This window comes from Dermacentor andersoni, chromosome 5 (assembly GCF_023375885.2).
Source record: "Dermacentor andersoni chromosome 5, qqDerAnde1_hic_scaffold, whole genome shotgun sequence".
NCBI lineage: Eukaryota > Metazoa > Arthropoda > Arachnida > Ixodida > Ixodidae > Dermacentor > Dermacentor andersoni.
Genome location: NC_092818.1, coordinates 43,595,623 through 43,620,152, shown reverse-complemented (window position 1 = coordinate 43,620,152; position 24,530 = coordinate 43,595,623). Strand labels below are relative to the sequence as shown.

Genomic DNA, 24,530 nt, shown 5'->3' with positions numbered 1-24,530 from the left:
CTTTCCCACGAACACTTTTTTTCTGCTGTTCCTTCTATTATCTCTTTCAGAGACACGATAGCCCACGACCACCAGCGAAACGGGTAATAGAGGGCTGCTCTGTACGCCGTTGACACGCCAGCTCACACATGGCCGTCAACACAGGGTTGACAGACGGCGGTGTCACTGGCCCGGTTCTTAGCACTCCTTTATTCTCTATTTTAAACCCTCGCCGCTAACACACCTTCATTCGTTGCCGCACCCACCTGCCTCACGCCCTCACCCCTTTAGAAGAACCCCACCTTTACATACTATGGCGAGGAAAGCATACGTCGCCTTGAAGAAGACAAGTCCACCATCAAAACATTTGCTCCTCTTTCACCTTGTTCTCGTTTTGCTCATCCTTATACAATGTAAGGAAAACAAGTGGGAAAGAAAAAATATGCTCAAACAATTCATCACAAAATGCTACAGAATCGAATATAGATACGTTAGCGGCAAGGCTGCTCTGTAAGTGCATGACATAGGGCAATGCAAATGGGCTCAATGGCTGCCGATCTAGCGAGCACGCCCCTGAAACTTTGGCTGAATGTGCATGACAGCACACTGACAAGCCAGGTTCTACCATAGTGAAAATGCAGCTGGAAATGTGCAATCAAACCTACTCGTCAATACCTTAGTATGTGTGGAGAGTTACTCAGGCACATTCTTTTTTGTCCAGCTGTCTGACTTGCAGTGGTAACAACACCTAATATTTCTGGTCTGTTCAGGAACAACACCATGCCCAGTTTGCAAACTCGATTGTTAGCCAGGCTTTGTGTGAATTCCTCCCATCTTTCTTCTTGACATTATGTGATGCCTCTCTTAATAAACTTAGTTGTCTGGCGTCTAACTCGAGCATTCTTTGCTTTTAATGCTAAATTAGCTGCTGGTATGTTGATTAATGGTCATTGTGAGAAAGCAGTGCACATAGAGAAATTGCAAGGCTGCGTTTGTTCTTTGTCTTGTGTTCGCACAGTGATAGCAGTTAAACACGTTTCACATGGTGCAGTTTTGCTTGTTCTTTTGCACGTGCAACATTGCTTTTGTGTCGGTCTGTGCATGCGATTTTTCAATGTTTCGAAGTGTTGAACTCTGCTGTTTAAATCACTTGTATAGCGTGAATGGGGAACCAGAAAGAGCACACCTTGTCACACAACTTGTGAGGTTTTACGGGAACTGTTCCTAATTTGTTCTGCCTTGCTTTCAATCATTGTGTATTTAATAATCATCAGCCTATTTTTACATCCACTCCAGGATGAAGGCGTCTCCCAATGATTTCTAGTTACCCCTGTCTCGCTCCAGCTGATTCAGAGTTATGCCAGCAAATTTCTTAGTTTCATCAGACCACCTGATTCTCTGCCATCCTCGGCTGTACTTACTTTCTTTTCCTTGGCACCCATTCTGTAGCTCTAACAGACCACCGGTTATCTGTCCTACTTATTACATCACCTGCCCACATCCATTTTTTCCTCCTAATGTTAGCTAGAGTATCGTCTACCCCCGTTCGCTCTCTAATCTACACTGCTACCGGTCTCTTAACGTTATGCCTAACATGCTTTGTGCCATTGCTCTTTGTGTGGTCTTAACTTCTCAAGCTTTTTGTTAAACTCCAACTTTCCACCCCATCTCTTGGTACTGGTAGAATGCAATGCAACCACGCAGTGACTCTTCCACTAGGGGCTCGCAAATGTCAAAACCGTAGTTCGTGCAGTTTATGCATGCGAAGCTCAAAGGTGATGCGTGCACGTGCCATTGATGCGGCTCTGAAACCGCTGTGCAAGAAAATTGCCGAGTGCAAAACAGGCTTGAAACACGTATGCCTTCTGCCAGGACAACCTTCGGGAGCACCTGCGGGCACATGCTGGTGAGGTGACACAGCAGAAGTACAAGTGCGACCACTGTGGCAAACCCTTCTACAGCATCTGGCTGCTCAAGATCCACATCCGCGTGCACACCAGCGAGCGGCCGTTCCCCTGCGACTTCTGCAACAAAGGCTTCCCGTCGGTCAAGGCGCTCAAGAAGCACCGGCGCATGCACAGGGTGGAGAAGCCGTTCGCCTGCGCCGAGTGCGGCATGCGATTTTCACTCAAGGGGACGCTCAACCGCCACACGTGCATCCACACGGGAATCGGACAGCACAAGTGTTCGTACTGCGGCAAGGAGTTCATCCAGGGTGGCGGACTCAAGGCGCACCTGTTCCATCACACGGGCATGAACGGCTTCAAGTGCACCGCCTGTGACAAGGTGAGGAGCTTTGCCAGTGGACGTGTTGTTTCACCTTTTGCCGGTGAGTGCATTGGTCAGTGTCTCGTGTACCATTGTCGGTGACAGGTCGTAAGTGCAGTGGTAGGTGCCCCACTGTTCCATGGTCCCCATATCCCATGGGAACGTACACAGTGCGTTTGATGGATCTGTATACCCAGTTAAAGAGAGTTGTGAGCTCTGGAATAGACAGACTGCTTTGTCTCTCTCGCCCCGTGAAACTATTAGAGTAAAGGACAGTCCCTCTGGAGCTAGCCAGTTGCGCAAGAGTAGGGCCCTTCGGAGTGCACGGACGGTAGGCCGTATTGTGCCAAGATTCAGAGCCGCTTCCCTCCGGTAAAAGCACATCGTTGTATGCATTCTAGGACAGTCTGTTGCCTGGTGCTCTACGGCAACCACTACATTTGTGAATATATAGATAAAACTGGTTTTCTTTTTGTTTTGTTCTTTTTTCAAAATGTGTTAGTAGTCCACAGTTGAAAAGGAACACATCAGTACAGAGCGCGTGCGAATTCCTCTCTGGTAAGTTGACCAGTAGCAAGCCACTTGTGTTCAGTGGTTGCTGGCGCCTTCCTATGCCGCAGTGCATAGACATGTGGTACCTTCGGCTGAGCCACCCTGGCACTGTGCCGGTGCAGCAGAATTTACATCGCACACCGCCCGAGTTTCGAGTTTTACTACCTGCCAGCCGAACACGAGTTTGCTACCAGCCACCAAACATGAGTTTGCGACTGTAGCACCTTCTGCGAAAGACATGTGGAATTCGAAACTCAGCAGACGACAGCTTAGCTGAGGCCAGTTGGAATTGCACTTGCCCTGATTCTCAGCAACGTGAACAAGGTCAAGTTGTATATTGATGTGAAATGTTTAGAATGCGTAATGACGAATGATCCTTAAGGTACTGGAATATTTCAGGCTGCGAACTGCTCTGGCAGCACATTGCATGTTCTCCGACTTAGCCCAAACTGCCTTCAAGGCTGAAAAGAAATGACGGAAATACAAAAGTTGCAGTATCAAATGCAGAACCTAAAGGTACAGCTTCTCCTCAACTACCATATTTGCTCGCGTAATGATCACACCCCCGAATTTTGTCGTCAAAATTTGTTTCTTGTTCTTTCTTTCCCATGTAATGATCGCACCCAAAACTTGTCGCAGCGATATGTCGTGTGCCAAGTCTAGCCAATGATGATCGCGCTTACCATCTGTCGAATGTCATGCGAACGACTCTTGGAAGAGATACCAAGCGGTCTGCTTGCACCAAACATTCTTAAGCATATGCCCCATTTCATTCCTTTCATCACTTTCCGCACTTCCATGAAAAGAAAGCTACAACCAAACTTGCCTTGGCTTTATTATTTGTAGGCTTCCTAATGGTTTTGGTCAACAACAACAAAAAAGGCACCTTTCGGTTATTCTCATGTACACTCGTGGGCACGCAACAAATCGCAAGCGACAATGATAGTGGCGACGTTTCCACTGATACGTTAGCAGTGTACGCTATTCATTCGTCGATGCTTGTAACACGGCTAAGATATTCGCCCGCCCTTAGCGGAAACGAGCTGTATTACGATAGTAGTGAAGACAAATGGCCATAGTTTTTGCAGCATGCCTGCCATGTGTTTCTATGCCCACCTCTGTTTCTGTCTCCTCAAAGTAGACATGGCTATGTTATTGTTGCAAACTTGCCAATATTTACGATATTATTCATTACTGATACGGAAGAAACTGTTTCAATGCGTGTTGTGTACTCAGCAGAAGAAAAAAAAATCGCATTCGTCGCGTTCGACTTGCTCCGCCGGCCGCCATTTTTGTTTTGGTGTCCCGCACTGTTCAGCGCCAGCCGCCTGCCTGATGACCGGTTGTCATCCCGCAGCAAATGTGGGATGAAATATTCTGTTTTTTTTTCGCAGGCAATTTAACCACCGTAATGATCGCACCCCTGAATTTGCGTCAATTTTTTTTTTACAAGAAAGTGCGATCATTATGCGAGTAAATACGGTACTTAGGATGCTGAAACCTCGGCAACCTTTGACATTTTTTCTCGTCGGTGCTCTAGGGTAGCGACGGTGATGAATTTGGTCGTCTTCGTTGACCTATGAGCTACTGGATTCTAGCAGCAAAAGCGCTTTTCTGCAGGACACACAGAGACACGGCTTCCATCTTAGCCGTCTGCTACGAAATGGAGCCTAAACTGAACGACCCCCTCTTCGCCATCTGCAGGCGTCTCTGCACGAAAGGATCATATCACGCTTCACCGCCGTTCTCTGCGATGTGGTGCGAACGCGTGTGGTGCTCGCCCCAGCCGAATGTGCTCCACCACAGGCGTGGCACCCAGACGCACATGCGGCGCGACACGAGTGCACTGATAACATCACGAGTGTCGTCAACCGAAGGTACCAATAACTTCAGCTAATACCCGCAGCTAGTGAGTTGCTTATTACAGCGTTCTCTCTAAAAGTGTAGCACATTGCACATGCACCAGAGGATCCTGTCTCTGTCTTCTTCCCAGTCCTACATATTGCTACGGGACAGTACTTGCAATGACGAAGAGGCAAGCAGTGAGTAGACGACGACAACGATTAGAGGATAGCGCGGGCTGTTGCCTGTTGGCCAAGTGTGGCGTATTCCCTTGTAAATATACTTGTATATAGCTTTTCGTCTGCGTCTTCCTACGTAACATATCTGGTGGAGGTGCTGGGTCGCAGTACTGGCACAACACCAGCGCGGCACCGACCGTGTTATCGCTTACGCCAGCAGCCTCCTCTCGCCCGCAGAGCGCAACTATTCCATCACTGAGCGTGAGTGTCTGGCCCTAGTTTGGGTGGTTGCAAAGTTCTGCCCTACTTATGTGGCCGACAATTTTCTGTTGTCACAGACCATCACGTGCTTTGCTGGTTATGCCCACTGAAAGATCCTACAGGAAGATTTGGTTGCTGGGCCTTATGCCTCCAAGAATATTCGTATACTGTCAGCTACAAATCTGGCCGACTACACAAGGACGCTGACTGCTTGTCTCGCTACCCGGTAGACGAGCCTGACAATGCAGACAGTAGTACCGTCAACGGCATTTTGTCTGTGTCTGCATTTGCTAACATCGCTGATGAGCAGTACCGAGGCTTATCGCTGCGAGCACTTATCGAGCGTCTGATCTCTACACCTACCGACACACCCGTTCGCCGATATGCCCTCCTGGGTGGCATTCTGTACCAAAGGAACATGCTCCCTGACGGATCTGATCTTCTTGTGGTGCCAAAACATCTACGACAGACTGCTCTTTAAGATGCATGACGCACCCACTGCAGGACATCTTGGGGTAACCCGTACGTTCGACCACGTCCGCCGCCGCTTCTATTGGCCTGGTGTCGCTCGCTCTATCCGACGCTATGTTGCTGCCTGTGATCCCTGCCAGCGTCGGAAAACACCTCAGGTGCTACCTGCCGGTCATCTCCAGCCGATCACCGTCCCTGTGGAACAGTTTTTTCGTGTTGGATTAGACCACCTTGGTCCCTTTCCCACGTCATCCTCTGGGAACAAATGGGTAGCCGTCGCAACTGATTACGCCACCCGATACGCTATCACGTGAGCTCTTCCTACCAGTTGCGCCACTTACGTCGCGGACTTTCTCTTACGTGATATTATCTTACTTCATGGCGCCCCGCAACAGCTGCTTACTGACCGTGGTCGTAACTTCCTCTCGAAAGTTATCGCCGACATTGTGCGTTCCTACTCCACTCAACACAAGCTGACTACCTCGTACCATCCTCAAACCAATGGCCTTACAGCAGTTAAACCGTACTCTTACAGATATGCTGTCCAAGTACATTTCCAAGGGCCACCACGACTGGGACATTGCCGTTCCTTACGTCACATTTGCGTATAATTTTTCTCGGCACGACACCGCCGGATTTTCTCCATTTTATCTACTGTACGGTTGCGAACCGACCTTGCCCCTTGACAGGGGACTTTCTCCTGCTGCGATCTCAACAAGCGAGTATGCGCGCGACGCATCGCTTTTGCCGACCATGCATGCCAGCTTGCCCGTGCTCGACTGACAGCCTCGCAAACCACTCAGCAGCGTCAGTACAACGCCCGCCACCGTGACGTGCAGTTTTCGCCTGGTACACTCGTGCTCCTGTGGTCGCCCTCTCATCACGTCGGACTTTCAGAGAAGCTCCTTTCACGATATACAGGGCCCTACCGCGTGCTGCGCCAGGTGACGCCTGTGACATACAAAATTGCTCCTGTGAGTTCAACCTCGTCCTCTACTCTGGCATCTAGTGATGCCGTGCACATCAGTAGGCTCAAGGCTTACTACACTGCTTCCTAGTCCGGCCTTTAGTCGCTCCGGGACAGCACTTTTGCCGCCGGGGGTAGTGCTGCGGAACAGTATTTGCAATGATGGAAAAGCGAGCAGTGAGAAGACAAGAATGACGATTAGAGGATAGCTCGGGCTGTGGCCTCTTGGCCAAGTGCGGCGTATTCCCTTGTAAATATTCTTGCATATAGCTTTTCGTCTGCGTGTTCCTACGTAACAATATTCACGTTCGCGCTTTCAGCTTTGCCATGCGCATCGTTGCGATGGAACCTCTCGCACCCTCCTGAAGGGAGGAGCTTTCTGTTACTGAGCTGCAAGTCATAGTCATGTCTATTAAGGCAATTCAGCCTTTCCTAGTTTTTGATGCTGGTCGTGGCGGGTGCATTTCAATAGAGGGGAAATGCAGTAATGCTCAAGTACTTAAATGTAGGTGCGCGTTAAAGAATTCCAGGTGGTCAAAATAAATTCATTGTCCCCTTATATGGCATGCCTCGTAATCATATCGTGCTTTTAGCGCGTTTGACCACAGAATATATATATATCTTTTTCAGCCTTTCTTGTTGGTCTCATGCTTCTGCATATTGTGGGGTGTTGTTGAAGGGGTACTTTGTGCAAGAGGTCTTCCAAATTCATCTTCTAATCTCCTATTAATACGGCCAGTTTGTGCTGTGCACTATCTTTCTCTTTTTTTCCCCCACTTTTGGTGATTTTGGCTGTGTGTGCAAGTGCACTATTTTTCAAAGGATGGAGTGAGGGCAGCTGATAATCCTGCTTTCTTGAAAAGGAGCCTTGACTCCCAAAATTTGACTTGGCTATAAACACCTCTGAAATAAGTTTCATTGAGCTAAATGGAACATCTGTCTTAGTGTTGGTTCACACTGTTTTAAAGGTATAAACACCTACCTTGTGAGCTGGTAGTTTTATTCCTATGCCTCTCCCATTACCTACACTCCACCATGGTAGACTGCAGACACCCCATAACCTAAATCATGTGCTTTTGCGTCTGAGATTGTTGCACCTACTGCCATTGCAAAAGCACCTTGCAATGACGATGTCTGGCCTCGTAAAAGACCTTGAAATTGCGCTGTGGGTGTTGACAGGGCAGTAATTTCATTTATAGTTGTCAGCATAATATTCAATTCGCTTAGTGCTCATTGTCCAATATATTGTCAATTCTGAATAACTTATATTGCCTTGCTAGCAGCATACCACCAAGAAGTATCTCAGACTAACCTAGCTGAGATTATGTGGAATTTAGCCAACTTTACTTGAGGTCCCAGTTTATGCTGCATAATTGATAGGTTTATGTCTCTGGACTCTTCATTGTTCAGTATGCTTGTTCTAGCACTCGCCTTCGGATTTTAGCGTACTCGGTCAAATTTTAGCATGTGTAGTTGGGTTTTGGCACTCTCAAGTTTTAACACTTGCTGACAATTTTTGATACGCTCCATCAATTTTCAGTGCTTGCTGTCAAATTTTAGCAGTTGCCATTGATTTTTCTACATTTGCCATCAAGTTCAGCTTTCTACTGCGAACTACCACCAGTTTTCTTCAAGTTTTTGCGCTGTTATGTTTTAGTGCTAGCTATCAAAATTTAGCACTTGTCAGTTTGGCATTCACCATCAAATTTAGCACTCTACATAAAATTTTAGCAGTTGCCTTCAAGTTTTAGCACCTGCAATCGGTTTTTAACATTTACAGGCAAGATCAGCAGTTGCCATGAATTTTACCACTTTGTGGGCCTAGCACTGCCACTACGATTACTGCTAAACTTGGCTTGCTTTTCCTTGCTGAAGCCAACTAATTTATCTCTCTCTACAGTACCTACTTTGTAAACCTAAAGTTATTGTGTGTGGATTTTTTGTCCTGTGTGCTCTATTCAGTCATTTCATTCTTTTTTTTCTTTTCTGCTCTTCCGTTTGCGATTCTTTCTTGTGTTCCCTCCCTGTTTACATATATCATCATAAAATTGCAAAGGAAAAATCTTATGCTTAATAATTTGAAAATGGTCGAGATATTTTTTTTTTAGTTTACCTTGCTCAGCTGAAACTGTAGTGTGGAGTTTTCTGCACAGTGAGAACATTTCGAAGCTGATCATAGAAAGCCACTGTGCTGAGTGGCAGTGGTTATTATTTCTAAAATAATTTTTCAGTTGTGGCCCTGTTTATTCATGTAATTACACCGTAAGAGAAAATGCATCCATTTTGCTTGTGTGGAGCTATTAGCTGTGTTTAATATATTTATACCTCTTGTCATTTTTAGTTCGCACGCTCAAGTTGGTTAAATAGTTTTTTTATTAAATGTTCTTCTTTGTTGTGACAGAAGCACAATTTTCTTTGAATTGACCAAGTACCAATATTTAAGGGCCTCCATTTTCTACCACAGCAGAAAGCATGTTATCCAAAGAACAACTTGAACTGCATCAGTTATCTTGCAAACCATGTACAAAATACTAACCTTATTTCTTCCTTCTCCCTCTCTCTTATTTAACTTTGCAAACATTTTCAATTTATTCGTATATGTATGGCTGCTGGCAACACCGACTGCTGAGCACAGTGGTGGTACCACCTTGCAAAAGCAAATTCTGGAAGTGGGCATGGTTTTACACCAAGAAATTATATATTTATTGAGGGCTAGGTTGTTACCTTGACAACAATATTTGTTATGTAGCGGGCTGCTACTGCAATTGCTACAACAGATATTTCTCTTGTTAAACTGCGCTCTGGCCCCCACCGGCACTTCCTTTTCTTGGGTCTAGAAAGAGGCCAATGCCTTCAGGACACCGACAAATGTTTTTTAATAGGCCCTGCAACAGCCTTAACAAAAGTTGTGGAATGCATCTAGTATTGAAGCATACCTCCTCCGAAATCTTATTCGAACCAAAAGTTTTTAATGTAGCTTGTATTATCAAGGTTGTCTGCAATTGAATGATACCGCAGCCTCACAGCCTCTCCCATCTTTCCATCATTCCAACTGCACTCAAATTTGTGTGCCGTGACATATACACGGAACAATTCCAGCCGCACTCTGTCCATTGTTGCATTGTGCTTTTGTGTTGGCCTTATCCAGAAATTGTGTGGCATGGCCTTTCATCGCGTTGGCCATCTCTGAGGCCATATTATTGGCTCATTGGTATGGTTCCCTGCCACGGATTGGTGCCACCAGCCCATTACTGATGACACATCTTTTTGCTCCTACTTTTTCTGGAGGCACTGCTTATAAAGCATGTCTAAGAGAAGTCTGCCAAAGTGCACTCCTGTTTAGTGTTGTGCAAGACTACGGGAGAAAAAGTGGCGAGTTTTTTTTAAAAGCTGGAGGATAGGGCATGCAGCCTTTCAGGAACATTTTGGGCTTGTAGCTTCTCTGTAGGAATATTACGGGGCTCAAATCTTGATGACAGCATCGCCTTGATTAATGTGCAAGTTCGTTGTGTTCATTAAAGTGATACTGGGCTTTTAAAGAGAACTTAATGGTGAGTAGATAACATGATTCCCAGTCAGTACAGAGAGCAACAGAGAAACGGAACATTGAGGGAATAGACAACTGCAAGTGCGTATCGCGGAATGGGTACTAGGCGATGCAAATGGTAGAGCGGACAGTTTATGCGTTATATATTTTGTTTGTGTATTCGAAGGAAACACTATTTTTCAGCACATACTATTTGTAGGCCACAATAACACAGTTAGAAGGGCCATGACATTGTGTTTTCATTGCGAAACTATTTGCATCACCATGTTCTTCCTATATGATAATTCTGTCATATTTGAGTCACTATTGGCCGACTAAATGTTCTTCAAATGTAATTTTTTCACTTGCTAGTGGACGCCCTAATAGTCTGGCAGCTCTCGTGAGTTCACAGCCGCTGTGTACAGAGTGAAAGAAGAAATAATCGCTGATGCAGTGCATGCCTGTCTTTTGGTGACAGTCATTGTGGTGCTTGTGACAACTGCAGGAGGTGTTGTCACCACACAAAGCTCACATCACAGTTTTGACATGACATGACAGCTTGACATGACAGCTTCTATCAGTCGTTTGTGATACGACAATATTCACTCGCTTAATTCTTGTACTCACATAATGCTTGCACCCCCCACATTGGCCATCAAAAAAAAATTTTTTTCATGTGCAATCATCGCACCTTCAAAAATTCCTGAAGTGACTGGTGTCTGCTTGTTCCAGCTAGTGCCAGCTGGTGATAACAATAGCACATGGCAGCCGGTGTGTGGACTAGCAATCCAATCCAACTTAAGGTGCTAGTGGCAAGGTTTCTGCAATTTCGTAAGTTTCTGAGTTTCACATGGATAGCTAATGCCAGCATCGTTTGTCTTCCTGTCACTTTGCCATAGGGCCATATAGAAGCTAAATAAATGGCTGGTTTCAAACTGAAGGCAGACATCAGTGTTGGCAGTGGCAACACAGCCACCTATTCAGAAGCGACAAGTAACATTAATGTTGCCATTGACCTCGAATAGGTCGGCCCAGAGTTACGTTATTTACTGATTTAGCAACTCCAGGTTCAGCTACTGCCTGCAAATAAGTGGCCTTTGCAAGCCCTGCTAGTGTAGAACTTGCATTCTTAATAAAAAGATGAACATTGCCTGGTGGTAATATTTTGTTTTAACTTGCAGTGGCTGGCATAGGAACCAGCAATTTAAAGTCTCCACATTTCTCATTTCCTTCTTTAACACCTTGAGCCTTTCCTCTTAAAAATTTCCCGTTTAATTAATGCACCCCCTACTTCGGATCAATTGTCCGCTAAGAGAACTGCTAGCATTATGTGAGTAGTTATGGCACCTCAGGTTTTTTTAATGTAGCAGGGCACTCTTAGTACTAACAAGAGTGTCTCATTAAGTTGTTGGCACACCCTACACAATGAAGCTGCGCTGGTTCTTGCACTGATCTTGAAATGGTCATATTAAAAAGCAATAAAGTATTAAATATTTGTTGCGCATTCAAGGAATTCCAGCACCTTACTGTGATACAAAGTTGGCAACTGTCTAATGTAGCACATACGGCTAAATAAAACTACTTCTTTCACTACTTCTTTAGAGGTCACTTCTAGGTTGTTGGACACGTCGGCAACATTGTCGGTGTAGTGTAATCATCACCTTGTGACTGCCTCTCATTAGACAGTTTTAATTTAGCATTAGCATAATATCGGGGTGAAGGGAAATACCATTACTGTTTCCGAAATGTGGAATGCGAGCTTTAGCATAGCATGATAGTGTAGTTTACGTGCAGGATGCTATTCGATTACGCTTTGAATTTCACATACATAGTGCACCTAAGTGACTCTATCTATTCACCAAGCTTTGTGCGTGTGTCCAAAGATTGTGAGAAGCAGCACAATGATACCAGGAGCACGTTGTACAGTGTATTTTCCATGTCTGCCGATCTGTAGCTAAATCGTTACAAGCAGTACAAGCTGTCAACCGTGGCCTTCAAGATCTCCCAAACTCGGAGGCCATACGCCAATGTGCCTATGTCCCGACTTTGCCGATAGGTAGCGCTAGTATTCAGGCAGTTTCTCTCGTTAGGCCTTGACGCATTCGAAACAAGAAGCGATCTCTAAAGCGCTGCATGGTTATTCATAATATTCTGTCGTCTGAGACTCTTAGGCTAAGCGAAGGTCATTTACAGAGTCATTTGTGACAAACGAAATGAATTCCACAATACTAAAGCCAAATTTAGTTGAAAGTGGGCGGCAGGAACCACTGCCATGTTTTATGTAAACCATGCAAAGATGGTAACATTAAATGTAAGAAGTAGTGTGTGTACACTAAACACTATGAGTCATTTAACATTCAGCGCATGTGAATTTCAATCCCACTATTATACTAATCACACCAAACTAAACCTTTCTAATGACTCTGTTAGGTGGGGACCAGCGCTATCTACACGTAGTGAGGTGAGCATTAAATATGACTGTGCTTCCTTGAGTCGTCGCTGTAGCTGCTGCAAAGGTAGTTTAATATTGCACCGGCAGCTCATTGTGACCTGTTAGCATGTATATTGGAAACACTCCGGAGAGATGCAATTTGTGACGTCGCACACTGAGTGTTGTCGTGACAGTCCTGGTAGGACGATATTGCAGGTTGTGATCTGAGTCACTTGATTTGTGGTTAATTAAAGTGCGTAGATTGCGAAACTTTTCAGGCCCCTATGCGTTTCACTCTCGTGTCAAGCTCCAATATGTCTGTCTACTGTGTCATGGCTCCTCTATGAGTACAAAGATGTAATTGGTAGTGAAAGTTTCTTCCATTGATATAAATGCATTTGAGGTCAAATAAGGCATGCACATTAGTGTGTGAGGTCACCTGGTCCTACATAGGGTGTCTCTCCTTGTTCAGTTTCTTTCTCTACTGTCTTGGGCAGTTTTAAAATGCTCATTTATGGGACATCATGCTTGTTTTCATAAATGTTAGACATATTCATCTGCTCCATAGTCTCTCTAGACATTCTTTGTTTATTATTAGTATTGGTTGCCGATCCGTTTGAATACTTGTAGCCACTGTGTTACCATAAATCAAGTTAAATTGGGGAGGGGGGGTAATGTTATACCCTCCATAAATGCAAGTTAAGAAAAAGTAAACTACTGTGTTATACCAGTAGATAAATTGTGGGTGAGTTTAGATCTATGTACTAGTGTGATATGTAAGTAGTGTAGAAGCTGAGGCAAGCATTTTATTGTTAATGTAGTTGTTTTTCTTCCTTCTAATGACGGACATTGGTGCCACAATATATTTGGGCACACACACTGTTAAACTCCAACATGCATGCCAAAAAACTAACGTAATTGTTGAAAAAACTGCCTGTAGCATGAATAGAGTGAAAATGCACAACATTCTTGTGCGCTCTTTAGCAATGCTTCAGTGTGAGTGGTACTATTATGCTCAGTATGAGCTGCAATGTGAAAGCGCATGACAAGGCAGTTGTGCATTAGGTTTTGTATGGTGTAGTACCAGAGGAGAGATCCACATATGGGTGAATTCATGGAGAGCCTGACATAGTCCTTCTGTGTGGTTGGCGACATCTAGGAAGGGGAAAATGAAGAGTCTGCTCAAGTCAATGGTGGCTCCCCTGAGAAGGAAAATGAAGCAGAAGTGGGCGAGAACAGCCCAGTGAAGAACGTCCAAGCAGTAACAGACGTCATCAAGGCTGCCAAAGCCGAAGAGCGTCTGCAGCAGCTGAAGCGTCGAAAGCGGGGGTCGCCTCCGGACGACACCATTGAGAAGGACCTGGACTGCCCTGTCTGTGGCAAGCAATTCACCAAAAAGTACTACTTGCAGCGCCACCTCCAAATGACCGTCTGCTCGGGCAAGCCCCCGCCCTCTCACCCCTGCGAAGTGTGCGGAAAGGTCTACTCCCGCAAGGTGAGTAGGCTGTGGGACAGCTGGCTGCATGCACTGTTCTCTTGGCCACTGCAGAAATGTGGTTCCACTGGTCAATGCAGGTTCCCTAAGGGGGGTTGTGACATTGTGGGAGTGTCAGGATGTGGATACATTGGCCTGTCTTCGATTGACAAGTGCCTTGTTCTGGAACATGGGTGTGGCTAGGTGTAAATAAAGCTTTCTTAAAGTTATGTCTTAGCGGCAAGTCTTCATTCTCTCGTGGTACACGTTGCAATAATGTTTGCTCACATATGACGTAGAAATTAAAGAACGAGGAAACATTTCACTGCAATTGGGTGCACGGTGATCGCAGGACTTATCTTTTTGCCGGACTTGGCAACCTGTCAGTGATGCTGCACGTACAACATAACTCTAGAGCTGGTGCTTGTGTTTTAGTAATAAATGCTTACACACAATTATATAGCAAAGAAACCACTGTACTGACCATCGTAAGCTCGAGGAGCGGGCCATTGAGACGTATCACCAGGCATATCTCTGGGGCGTCCTGGCACCCAAGAAAACAAGCCAATCCAAAGCCCTTTACATCCTAGCATTCCCATGCATGCACAGCACCGAAGTGGTACTTTTAGGCAGTTTTATTAAAGAACACCAAAAAGCATAACATAATGGCGTAGCATTACAAGTTCTTTGAGGAGATCCTTTTATGTTGATGCGTGTTAGATGCGATGAACGAAGCTTGATTGCAGGTGCGCTTTACATCAGACCAGCTGCGGTGCCTCACTGGCCGTGGTGTTTTGATGCCCATTGCCAGGTTGTGGGTGTGGTCCCTCGCTGCAGCAATGGCATTTTGATGAGGGCAGGATACAAAAAAAAATGTGTACTTACATTTAGGTGCACATTAAAGAGACACTGCTTGACCAAAATTTTTGGCTATACTGAAATCGGTTCAGTATTCAGCCTAACGGATAGTTAAAACATTTGAAAGTATTTTGTTTAATTTATTTTCCGCTGTGTTAATGTCCTATAAATTGGAAGCATTTTTTATTTTGTTTTATTTTAAGTGCTTTTAGATCGTGCTCTTGCTCTATGTTCTTAAATTGCGTAGTATGCACTTGCTTGGTCGTCGCACTGCCATTTATTTTATGTTGTTAAATTAATCTGGAGTCCTTTCACTGTGGCATCTCTCGTAGGCTCAGTGTTGTTTTGGGAAGTAAAACATCACGGGTCACTCAGTCCCTTTCAATTGCTTTTGATTTCCGGTGTCGCACTTGTCAAGTGCATTGACAGTGCAGGCAACCAGCACATTGTTTTGTAACAAGTGGCCGGCAATGTAGTTACATAACTTATTTAATATGCATTGCAGGATCCTGGGAGGGACAGTGAATAAAAAAAAGCTGTTAGAGCAAGTTCAAGCATCAAAATGCAACTTGTGGTAGTAGGAAAACAAAAACATACATTTATGTGCAAAGTAATTATACAGGTCAAACGAACTTTGCGACATAAAAAGCACAGTTTGACATAATAGTTGTGCTAAAACCCACAAGGGGGAGAGAAGTAATTAAGGGAAAATTAGACATCCACCCAGTCATAGCAATTGCTACAAAGGAAACCTACACGGGTTCCTCGAAAGAAAAACCTCACAGTAGAAGAAAAATTCGTCCTGGTCCAGAAGTTGAATCCGGGACCACTGCCTTGCTGGGGCGAATTTTTCTTCACAGCACTTTATTCTCAATCCTACACCCTCGCCGCTAACACACCTTCGCCCGTTGCCGAACCCACCTGCCTTACATCCTCTCCCCATTAGAAGAACCCCACCTATATTATATACTGTGGTAAGGATAGCATATGTCGCCTTGAAGAAGACAAGTCCACTTGTCGAAGCATTTGCTCCTGCTTTCACCTTGTCCTCGTTTTGCTCATCATTATAGTACAATGTAAGGAAAACAAGCAGGAAAGAAAAAATATGCTCATACAATTCATCACAAGATGCTACAGAATCGAATACATATAGGTTAGCGGCAAGGCTGCTCTGTAAGTGCATTACATGGGGCAATGCAAATGGGCTCAATGGCTGCCGATCTAGCGAGAACGCCCCTGAAACTTTGGCTGAATGTGCATGACAGTACACTGAAAGCCAGGTTGCACAAAAGTGAAATTGCGGCTGGAAATGTGCAATCAAAGCTACTCGTCAATACCTTAGAATGTGTGGAGAGTTAGTCAGGCACATTCTTTTTTGTCTAGCTGTCTGACTTGCAGTGATAACAACCCCCAATATTTCTGGTCTGTTCAGGAACAACACCATGCCCAGTTTGCAAACTCGATTGTTAGCCAGGCTTTGTGTGAATTCCTCCCATCTTTCTTCTTAACCATTATGTGATGCCTCTCTTAATAATAGTTGTATGGCGTCTAACTCGAGCATTCTTTGCTTTTAATGCTAAATTAGCTGCTGGTATGCTGATTAATGGTCATTGTGAGAAAGCAGTGCGCATAGAGAAATTGCAAGGCTGCGTTTGTTCTTTGTCTTGTCTTCGCACAGTGATAGCAGTTAAGCACTTTTCACGTGGTGCAGTTTTTCTTGTTCTTTTGCATATGCAACATTGCTGTTGTGTCAGTCTGTGCATGCAATTTTTTAATGTATTGAAGTGTTCAACTCTGCTGTTTAAATCACTTGTGCGGCGTGAATGGGGAACCAGCAAGAACACAGCTTGTCACACAAATCATGAGGTTTTATAGGAACTGTTCCTAATTTGTTCTGCCTTGCTTTCAGCCAATGTGTACTTAATCATCATCAGCCTATTTTTACATCCACTCCAGGATGAAGGCCTCTCCCAATGATTTCCAGTTACCCCTGTCTCGCTCCAGCTGATTCAGAGTTATGCCAGCAAATTTCTTAGTTTCATCACACCACCTGATTCTCTGCCATCCTCTGCTGTACTTACTTCCCTTTCCTTGGCACCCATTCTGTAGCTCTAACAGACTACCGGTTATCTGTCCTACTTATTACATCACCTGCCCACATCCATTTTTTCCTCAATTTTTTTCTCTTAATGTTAGCTAGAGTATCGTCTACCCCTGTTCGCTCTGTAATCCACACTGCTACCGGTCTCTTAACATTATGCCTAACATTCTTTGTGCCATTGCTCTTTGTGTGGTCTTAACTTCATCTCAAACTTTTTGTTAAACTTCAACTTTCCACCCCATGTCTTGGTACTGGTAGAATGCAATGTTTGTACTTTTCTTTTCAAGAATAGCGGTAGTTAGTAAGGCTACAATAATAACATAGTGTACTGAACAAACAACGCAGTGACTCTTCCACTAGGTGCTCGCAAATTTCAAAGCCGTAGTTGGTGCAGTTAATGCATGAGAAGCTCAAAGGTGAAGTCTGCATGTGCCGTTGATGTGGCTCTGAAACACGTATGCCTTCTCCCAGGACAACCTTCGGGAGCACCTGCGGGCACATGCCGGTGAAGTGACGCGGCGGAAGAAGTACATGTGCGACCACTGCGGCAAGACCTTCCATGGCATGTCGCTGCTCAAGATCCACATCCGCGTGCACACCGGCGAGCGGCCATTCTCCTGCGACTTCTGCAGCAAGGGTTTCCCGTCGGTCACGGCGCTCAACAAGCACCGGCGTATTCACACGGGAGAGAAGCCGTACGCCTGCTCCGAGTGCGGCATGCGATTTTCACTCAAGGGGACGCTCAACCGCCACACACGCGTCCACACGGGAATCCGACCGCACAAGTGTCCATACTGCGGCAAGGAGTTCATCCAGGGTGGCGGACTCAAGGCGCACCTGTTCCATCACACGGGCATGAACGGCTTCAAGTGCACCGCCTGTGACAAGGTGAGGAGCTTTGCCAGTGCACGTGTTGTTTCACCTTTTGCCGGTGAGTGCATTGGTCAGTGTCTCGTCTACCATAGTCGATAACAGGTCGTAAGTGCAGTGGCAAGTGCCCCACTGTTCCATGGTCTCCGTATCCTATGGGAACGTGCACAGTGCGTTTGATGGATATGTATACCCAGTTAAAGAGAGTTGTGAGCTCTGGAACAGACAGACTGCCTTGTCTCTGTCGCCCCGTGAAACTATTAGAGTGAAGGACAGTCCCTCTGGTGCTAGCCTGTTGCGCAAAAGTAGGGCCCTTCGGAGTGCACGGACGGCCGGCCGTATTGTGCCAAGACTGAGAGCCTCTTCCCTCCGGTAAAAGCACGTCGTTGTATGCATTCTAGGACAGTCTGTTGCCTGGTGCCCTACGGCAACCACTACATATCTGAATATATAGATAAAACTGCTTTTCTTTTTGTTTTGTACTTTTTTCAATATGTGTTAGTAGTCCACTGTTGAAAAGGAACACATCAGTGCAGAGCGCGTGCGAATTCTTTTCTGGTAAGTTGACCTGTTGCAAGCCACTTGTGTTCAGCGGTTGCTGGCACCTTCCTATGCCGCAATGGTACCTTCAGCTGAGTTACCCTGGCACTGTGCCAGTGCAGCAGAATTTACATCAAACACCGCCAGAGTTTCGCGTTTTACTACCTGCCAGGCGAATGTATGAGCCACCAAACACGAGTTTGTGACTGTAGCACCCTTTGCGAAAGACGAACGGAATTCGAAACTCGGCAGACAACAGCTTGGCCGAGGCCAGTTGTCACTTGCACTTGCCCTGATTCTCAGCAACGTGAACAAGGTCAAGTTGTTTATTGATGAGAAATGATTAGAATGCGTAATGACGAATCATTCTTAAGGAGGGAGGAGGGGATCAGAATTAACTTTTTTGTTTCTTGACAGAAAGGGCTGAAATTTGGCACACACACTGCACATTGCAATAAAGAGACAAATCTAAAATTTCATTAGGATATCTTAATTAGTTTTTGTTTTATAAGAATTTATAAGTTCCTTGCTTGTGGAAAGCCTGGCACAGTAACGAAATGTGATAGGGAGCTGGGAATACTTTGCATGTTTGCCCAGATGTCTAATCTACATCAAGACAGTGTTCGATTTTTTTTTTAGTGCGCTAATAATTTTTTGCTCAACATAACATGCACATGACTGTGCTTCACTGCATGGAGCCATGTAGTAATTGTGAAATAATTAAATAATGGAAAGATAAAGAAACATTTCAAGACTGTCTTTACGTACAGCACAGCTTGTGGATCACAGCAAAACAAACTGGGCCAAAATCGGTCCAGCCATTGTTGTGCTATGCTTTCCACGAGCGAAGTGATTGACAAAAAAAATGCAATTGAGAAAACTGGCTGCAAAGTTTTAAAAGCACTGCAAATTTATTAAAAAGCACCAGGGCTGTAATATTTTGAATCATTGCTGTCAGGTATCTTCTTACACCTTTGCCTCATTGTTTGGTGGGCTTTGGATGCCTTCTTCAGCCGTTCTTTATCCTTTTCTTGCGCCGTCTGGAGTAGTGCATGACCACCATTTTCACTGCCAGATCGAGCCTGGTATCGCAGTGTACACCCACAGAACGCTGTTGGCATCTTGGGCACAGAGTTTTAGCGATCAAAGAGTTCATCGCGGAAACAGGTATAATAATGAACTCATAGTCACAAGGGGCCGAAATTTGTTTTTGGCATTGCTGCTTCCGCTCAGTCGCGAACACTGCGCGAAGGGAGTCGCGAACGCTGCATGCCTGCGCTTCTGCAGTCACCGCTGACACAAAACGCGGCTCGAGGCGCGTCTGAATCATGCGACTGTTCGTCTGGTGAGCCTTGAGTCACCATACAGTATGTAGCTCGTCGACGGTTGGGGCTCACTCGCAGGCTGCGTGTCCCTGTCGCACGATGCATCGGAAACGCACACCGTCTCTGCCGGCGATGGAGACCTTCGACCCGCGTCGCCTCCAACAACGCGATCTCGGTTGCCGACTCGTGCGGCCGTACGCACAGGTGCGAGAGCCTCTGTTGTCACGTCTTCCGGCGGCTTGGTTATCAGTATCGATGTCACAGGGCGATTGTCGGCTTCACTGCTGGAATCGCACAGTGCAAGATAACGCGGCACGTTATCCGCGTGTTCAGTCGGGTTCTCCGCTTCTCCCGCTAGCCGCCGTCCTTTTCTCGCCGTAGGAGGCTTGCACTTCTGTTTTCCGAAGGCATGCTTCATTTAAAAGTTCTTTTCGAACGAGCGACGATCCATCACTGACCTGGGAGCTTTCATAAATCTGAATTCTGCGAGTGTCAAACGAAGAAAGACGCCGGCGTGGTTTTCAAAGCAGACAACTGCGGTCCGCTGTGGTTGCCAGCTTGCCCGCTGCTGCAGCAGCAACCAATGGCGAGACGCCTTTCAGTACGGCAACCAATCGGAGGCCCGCTTTCATCGCAGGGCCCGTGTGACCGCCTCTAGCAGACCCGCGCGTCTTTTGTGTTTGTGTGTTTGTTACAAGATGGCGACGACCGAAGAATTCAGAAACAGAATGGCGAAACTTCGAGCTTTCGAACGATACCAAGATGGCGGCGTTCGGTGGCGGGAAAGACGAGTTAGGGCTTCGCGAACTGCGGTGATCTTACGCGATTTAAAGCTGTTTTCTCGCCCTACGCACTGATAAATAAATTTTTTTCGGGCACTTTTAGTGCGTTTTCAGTCAAACCATTTTGATACAATTTAGATTAGGCATTGCAGATACCGAAACGCGTCGTTGCCAAAAATCTTTTTTGCGATTTTCGCAATCTGATCCCCGCGTCCCCCCTTAAGGTACTGGAATAATTTAGGCTGCGAACCGCTCCGGTAGCTCATTGCATGTACTCCGACTTAGCCGAAACTGCCTTCAATGCTGAGAATAAACAACGGAAATACAAAAGTTGCAGTATGAAATGCAAAACCTCATGGTGCAGCTTCATGTCTCCTCAACTACCATATTTACTCGCATAATGATTGCACTCGCGTAATGATCACACCCCTGAATATTGTCGTCAAAATTTGTTTTTGTTTTCTTTCCCATGTAATTATCGCACCCCAAACTTACCACAGCGATATGTCGTGTGCCAAGTCTAGCCAATGATGATCGCTCTTACGCTCTCTCGAATGCCATACGAATGACTCTTGAAGACATTCCAAGCGGTCTGCTGCCACCAAACATCCTTAAACTGATGCCCCATTTCATTCCTTTGATGACTTTCCGCACTTCCATGAAAAAAAAGCACTAACCAAATTTACCTTGGCTTTATTATTTGTAGGCTTCCTAATGGTTCGGTCAACAACAACAGAAAAGGCGCCTTTCGATTCTTCTCGTCTGCACTCGTGGGCACGCAGCAAATCGCGAGCGACAACGATAGAAGCCACGTTTACACTGATACGTTAGCAGTGTACCCTATTCATACGCCAATGCTTATAACACAGCTAAGACATTCACCCACGCATAGCGGGAATGTGCCGTATTAGGATGGTAGTGAAGACAAATGGCAACAGTTTCCGCAGCATGCCTGCCATGTGTTTTTATGTCACTGGCACCTAAGCGCGCCCGCCTCTGTTTCTGTACCCTCATAGTGGACATGGCTACGTTATTCTTGCAAACTTGCCAATATTCACGATATTATTCGTTACTGATACAGAAGAAACTGTTTCAATGCGCGTATTGTGCTCACGAGAAGAAAAAAAATTGCGTTCGGCTTGCTTCGCCGACCGCCATTTTTGTTATGGTGTCCCGCACTGCTCAGCGGCAGCCGCCTGCTTGTTGACCGGTTGTCATCCCGCATCAAATGTGGGATGAAAAAAATTCTGTTTTTCTTTTCGCGGGCAATTTAACCTGCATAATGGTCGCGCCCCTGAATTTTCCGTCAATTTTTTTTTTACAAGAAAGCGCGATCATTATGCGAGTAAATACGGTACTTAGAATGCCGAAACCTCGGCAACCTTTGACATTTGCTCTCGCCGGTGCAATAGGGTAGCGACGATGATCAATTTCGTCGTCTTCGTTGAGCGATGAGCTCTGGATTCTAGCAGCGAAAGCACTTTTGTGCAGCACACATAGAGGCATGGATCATATCGCGCTTCACCGCCGATCTCTGCAGTGTGGTGCGAACGCATGTGGTGCTCGCCCCGGCCGAACGGGCTCCACCACAGGCGTGGCACCCAACGAACATGTGGCACCACATGATTGCACTGATAACATCACGAGTGTCGTCAGCCGAAGGTACCAATAGCTTCAGCCAATACCTGCAGCTAGTGAGTTGCTTATTACTGCGTTCTCTCTAAAAGTGTAGCACATTGCACGTGCACCAGAGGATCCTGTCTCTGTCTCCTTCCCAGTCCTACATATTCACAAGTTGAACCGTGTCACCAAGTGCAATGTTTATTCATTGCCACGCATCGACGACGCATTGGATCGTCTACAACATGCCAATTTTTTTTCTTCGTTGGATCTTAAATCAGGGTATTGGCAAATCGAAGTCGATGAACAGGATCATGAAAAAACAGCGTTTGTGACACCTGACTGGCTTTACGAGTTCAAAGTCCTCCCCTTCGGTCTCTGTTCCGCACCTGCCACCTTTCAGGGGATGATGAATATCGTGCTTGCTGAACTCAAATGGCAAACCTGCCTCGTATACTTGGACGAGGTCATCGTGTTCTCGAGCACGTTTGACGAACATCTCGCACGACTCAAGAGTGTCCTCGCGGCGATCCGTACTGCTGGCCTCACCATCAAGCCTGAAAAATGCTACTTCAGGTTCCAAGAGCTCAAATTTCTTGGCCATGTCGTTGGTCCTAAAGGTGTCCGACCAAACCCCGACAAATTAGCTGCCGTAGCCGAGTTTTCACTACCCACAGACAAGAAGGCTGTCCAACGCTTCCTTGGTTTGTGCGCATATTATAGGCGCTTCGTCGAAAGATACTCGAGAATCGCTGAGCCTCTGACACGGCTCACATGCAACGATGTGCCTTTCATTTGGGCGGACGAGCAGCAGCAGTCGTTCAATAAATTACGCAAGCATTTGCAAGAGGCCCCAATACTTGCTCATTTCGACGAAGACGCTGACACTGAAATTCATACTGATGCCATCAATGCGGGTCTCGGCGCAGTTCTTGTGCAGTGGCAAGCTGGTGCGCAACGCACCATTGCTTATGCAAGCCACAGTCTCACCAAGGCTGAGAAAAACTACTGAACCACTGAAAAAGAATGCTTAGCGGTTGTGTGGGCAATTGGTAAATTCTGACCCTACTTGTACGGTAGACCCCTTAAGGCTGTCAGCGATCACCATGCCCTGTGCTGGCTTGCCAACCTCAAAGATCCTTCAGGCAGACTAGCCCGTTGGAGCCTGCCCTTACAAGAGTACGACATTACAGTTGTTTGCCGACCTGGAAGGAAGCACAGTGACGCCGACTGTTTGTCACGTGCACCACTCCCTACGACATCCTCGGACCCTGACCATGACTTGCCATTTGTTGGCGTTATCAACGCCATAAAGACGGCTGAGCACCAGTGTGCTGACCCTGAGCTGCTGCCGCTGATCGAGCGCCTTCACAGAGCTGAAGGTGTCTTACCTCGGTCGCTCGTGTGCGGTTTATCACCGTACTCTTTGCACAACAACGTCCTTTACAAGAAAAACTGCGGAAGCGGTCGAATACATACCTCCTTGTCGTGCCATCGGCGCTGCGCCAAGACAGTTTGCAAGCCTGCCATGATGAGCCATGTGCGGGACACCTGGGATTCGCTAAGACATTAGCAAGGATACGCCAGAAGTATTACTGGCCCCGGCTTTCTTCCTCTGTGCAACAGTACGTCAAGACATGCCGTGATTGTCAGCTGGCTTTCTCCACCCTGTGGCCCCTCCTCAAGCACCGTTCCAACAAATAGGAATAGATATACTTGGGCCATTCCCAGTGACCTCTTCACGCAACAAATGGATAGTCGTCGCTACCGACTACTTAACCCGGTACGCCGAAACCGAAGCTATTCCGCAAGCAAACCTAATGAAGTGGCCAAGTTCATTGTGTGCCACATCGTGCTACGACATGGTGCACCGTCTGTTCTCATCACCGACCGCGGTGCAGCATTAACAGCCGAACTTATGGAGGACGTTCTCCAGCTGACGCATTGCTCGCCGCAAGAGCACTGCGTACCACCCTCAAACCAATGGATTAACTCAATGTCTGATTAGAACGCTGGCTGATATGTTCTCCATGTACATCGACGTAGGGCACAAGACGTGGGATGACATTTTACCCTATGTAACCTTCGCGTATAACACTGCTGTACAGGAGACTACACAGTTTATGCCGTTCGAACTTGTATACGGGTGCCCCGTCACGTCAACACTTGACGCCATGCTACCTCTGGTTGATAATAGCCCGCCCAGCAAACACACGGAAGAAGTTGTACAAAGAGCCGAAGAAGCACGCCAGCTTGCTCGGCATCGTATCCGGAGCCAACAGCATACCGACACCCTTCGCTACAACCAGGGTCGACGCAACGTCCATTACAATATCGGCGCCTTCGTGTGGGTCTGGACGCCTATCCGCCGCCGTGGACTCTCGGAAAAGTTGCTCCGCCAGTATTTTGGTCCCTACAAGGTTACACGCCGCCTCAGTGACGTTACCTACGAAGTCGTCCCTTGCAGTTCTGACCCCAGTTTGC

The 24,530-nt window shown here is 46.3% G+C and overlaps 1 protein-coding gene across 1 annotated transcript in view; it reads left to right on the top strand.

The window, feature by feature from the left end:
* Positions 1–1,836: 1,836 nt before the first annotated feature.
* LOC129384565 (uncharacterized) overlaps positions 1,837–24,530 on the top strand; it is a gene marked incomplete at its 5' end in the record, with an annotated part of 54,670 nt that continues 31,976 nt past the window's right edge. The window contains 3 exons of the mRNA XM_055070071.2: positions 1,837–2,265; positions 13,636–13,971; positions 17,381–17,797. Coding sequence (XP_054926046.2) covers positions 1,837–2,265; positions 13,636–13,971; positions 17,381–17,797 — 1,182 coding nt within the window. The remainder of the gene's footprint in view (positions 2,266–13,635; positions 13,972–17,380; positions 17,798–24,530) is intronic.